Source organism: Brugia malayi (assembly GCF_000002995.4).
Source record: "Brugia malayi strain FR3 genome assembly, contig: Bm_v4_Chr4_scaffold_001, whole genome shotgun sequence".
Taxonomy (NCBI): domain Eukaryota; kingdom Metazoa; phylum Nematoda; class Chromadorea; order Rhabditida; family Onchocercidae; genus Brugia; species Brugia malayi.
In genome coordinates, this window is record NW_025062478.1 from 12,865,207 (window position 1) to 12,867,852 (window position 2,646).

General features: G+C 28.3%; 1 protein-coding gene across 1 annotated transcript; it reads left to right on the forward strand.

Moving 5' to 3' along the window:
- Nucleotides 1–505: 505 nt before the first annotated feature.
- Nucleotides 506–2,369, forward strand: Bma-tomm-20 (MAS20 protein import receptor containing protein; the record flags this gene model as incomplete). The annotated part of the gene is made up of 4 exons (XM_001892652.1): nt 506–656; nt 1,038–1,157; nt 1,628–1,770; nt 2,235–2,369. 4 exons carry the CDS (start codon nt 506–508, stop codon nt 2,367–2,369), a joined length of 549 nt encoding a protein of 182 aa, XP_001892687.1.
- Between the last annotated feature and the right edge of the window lie 277 nt (nt 2,370–2,646).

Sequence of the window (2,646 nt, forward strand, 5' to 3'; positions counted from 1 at the left end):
TTTGATTTAAATTTCGTGTTTATTTATATATAAGATATATATATAAGAAAAGTTTTCATGTGTTTTTGTAATTTAACGTACAGTGGCAAATTAAGTTACAGAGGGTGCTAATTTACAATTAATTAAAGTTTCGACTTTGTACTTGATAAGTTTTCCATTTTTATTCCCAGCTTGAATATTAAAACTTACTGTCAAATGTTAAAGTTAGAATTATTATAAGCAAAAGCTATTTTTTTTTTAAATAATTTAAACGTGCTGTTTTCTTTCCCTTTTTTTTTTCTTGCTGTTGTAAAAAATAGTATATTGGTTAGCTAATTGATATATTCTTTTTAGTTACTGGTAATAATTGAACAATAATACGGAATTTATTTGTTATTGTCATCATTTTCCGCATTGTTCTTCATTTTATTACTGTTTGTTTTCAAGATTTCACTCTTTATTATGATTATTACTTTCCGTTAATCATTGTTATTTTGCATTTCAGGTCCATTTTACCAAAATAAAGATGGGGAATGAATCGTTTCTATCAAGTATTTTTTCACGTCAACGAATCGTCACTGCAGCTGGTATTGCTGCTGCTGCATTTGTTGGTTACTGCATTTATTTCGACCATAAAAGACGTTCGGCACCTGATTACAAGCAGAAAATACGTGAACGTAAGTAAATATTAATTTTAAAAGATTTCCTTTAAATGTGGAAAAGAAATTTTCCATTTTACAGCAGCGCAATTATTGAAATATAAAAAAAAAAAATCATTTTAGCTAAGTTAGATTTTGGAATCATAATGTGATGATTTTATTCTTTGTTCACCACATTTGTTTCGATAATCTTACAATTTTTGTTCTTTGATTTAATTGTCTAATATTTATTTGTAAAATGCATTAAATATTGCACCACTGAATGTTTGTAATTTATCATGTTGTATCAAGCATAAATCGATATTGTTACACCTGAATTATGTCCAAATTTCATTGAAAATTTTTTTTTTAAAGTTATTGTAAACAAATGAATTACTTTTTAACAAATATATGCTTCAGAACGCCGCGCTACGGAAAAGAAGAAGCAACCGACAATTTTCCCGAATCCACATAATGCCACTGAAATGCAAGCGTTTTTCCTGCAAGAAGTGCAATTAGGCGAAGAACTTGTAGCAGATGGTACATTTCTTTCTTTTCAAATTTGACAATAGCAGAAGTGCACAAATAAGTTATTTTATCATCGTTGATATTACAGAATACAGAATACCTATCATCTCTATTATTTCTTTTTATATCGTTCAAATCTTTCATCAGTAGATTCTATTAACAGCACAAGATTTATCTATTTGAGTTCCTATATTTATCATAATTTTAATTATGTATCAGTTGTAGTCTATATGTTTTAGAGATTTGAAATGTGGGAAAATGATTTTTCTGGAAATAATTTTATCTATGCAATTTTTTTTAATGCATTTTTTTAGAGTAATGCATTTCCTAATCAGAAAAGCTTCCCAGTAGATAAGACTTATTTAAAAATGATGGATGGGAATTGGATTTTTATTACTAATTGAATTAAATTTTTATTATAGGTAACTGTTTCATATTTAATATATTTATCTTTTATTTTATTCTATTTTTTTCAATTTAAGGACACACTGAAGAGGGTATTGAACATCTCTGTAATGCAATCACTCTCTGTGGTCAGCCGGCACAACTGATACAAATTTTCCAACAAACATTGCCAAGCGAACATTTTGATCTTTTGATCCAGAAGTTGCCGGAAACTAAAACTGTGAGATTTAATTATTTTTCTATTTCAATTACTAGGCTTTCAAATTCATTCTTTCAGCATCTTTTCATTATTTTTTTAAATTTTAAGACGACAGTTATATATGATATATGTCTTTAAAAGGTTGTTTCGACTACAGTTCTTCCTTATCTTTCTTATATAGACTTGAAACCAATAATATCAGTCTTCAATCAGTATCAGGAGAGGATGAGAGACTTCAAAAAAGTCTGTCTCTTTAGTAGTACTAGTAATACTTATTTAAAAATAATAAATACTTACGTTTTTATAGTTAGTAATACCTACTTAAATAAATAATCGTTAGAATAGCCGTTATGGAAAGTTAATGGTCGAATAAAGTGAGCAATTTCAGGACTATAATCCAAGAAGATAAGGTAGAAGTACGATAGTTACAAAATAAATCGCTTTTATCTACTTTTCAAATTTATTAACTTTTAAAACATATGCAGCGTCTTATGCGGATGTTCGGTGATCGTGTGGGGCAAGTTGAACGTTCACATGCTGGAGCGGAAGATGGTGAAGGCCCACTAGCTGTTGCAGCACCGAATACTATTGAAATCAGTGATGATCTCGAACTTGAATAGTTTATGATTGATCATACTTCTTTAATTTCTAGAATTCTTCTTTTCTTTTTGTAGGTGGATAAGATAGATAAGGTAATTTAAAGCTTATTTATAATTTAAAGCTATTTATAAGTTATTTTGTATGAAATGATAGCCGTAAGTTAAAAGTCATGAAATTTAAATATTCATAATTGATCGAATTAGTGCTCTGAAATAATACAAGCTTAGCTGATAATGATACAGAATTCATGCAGTCATGTTCAAGACTAACTTCATCTTTTAGTTAGTTCCTTTGAAC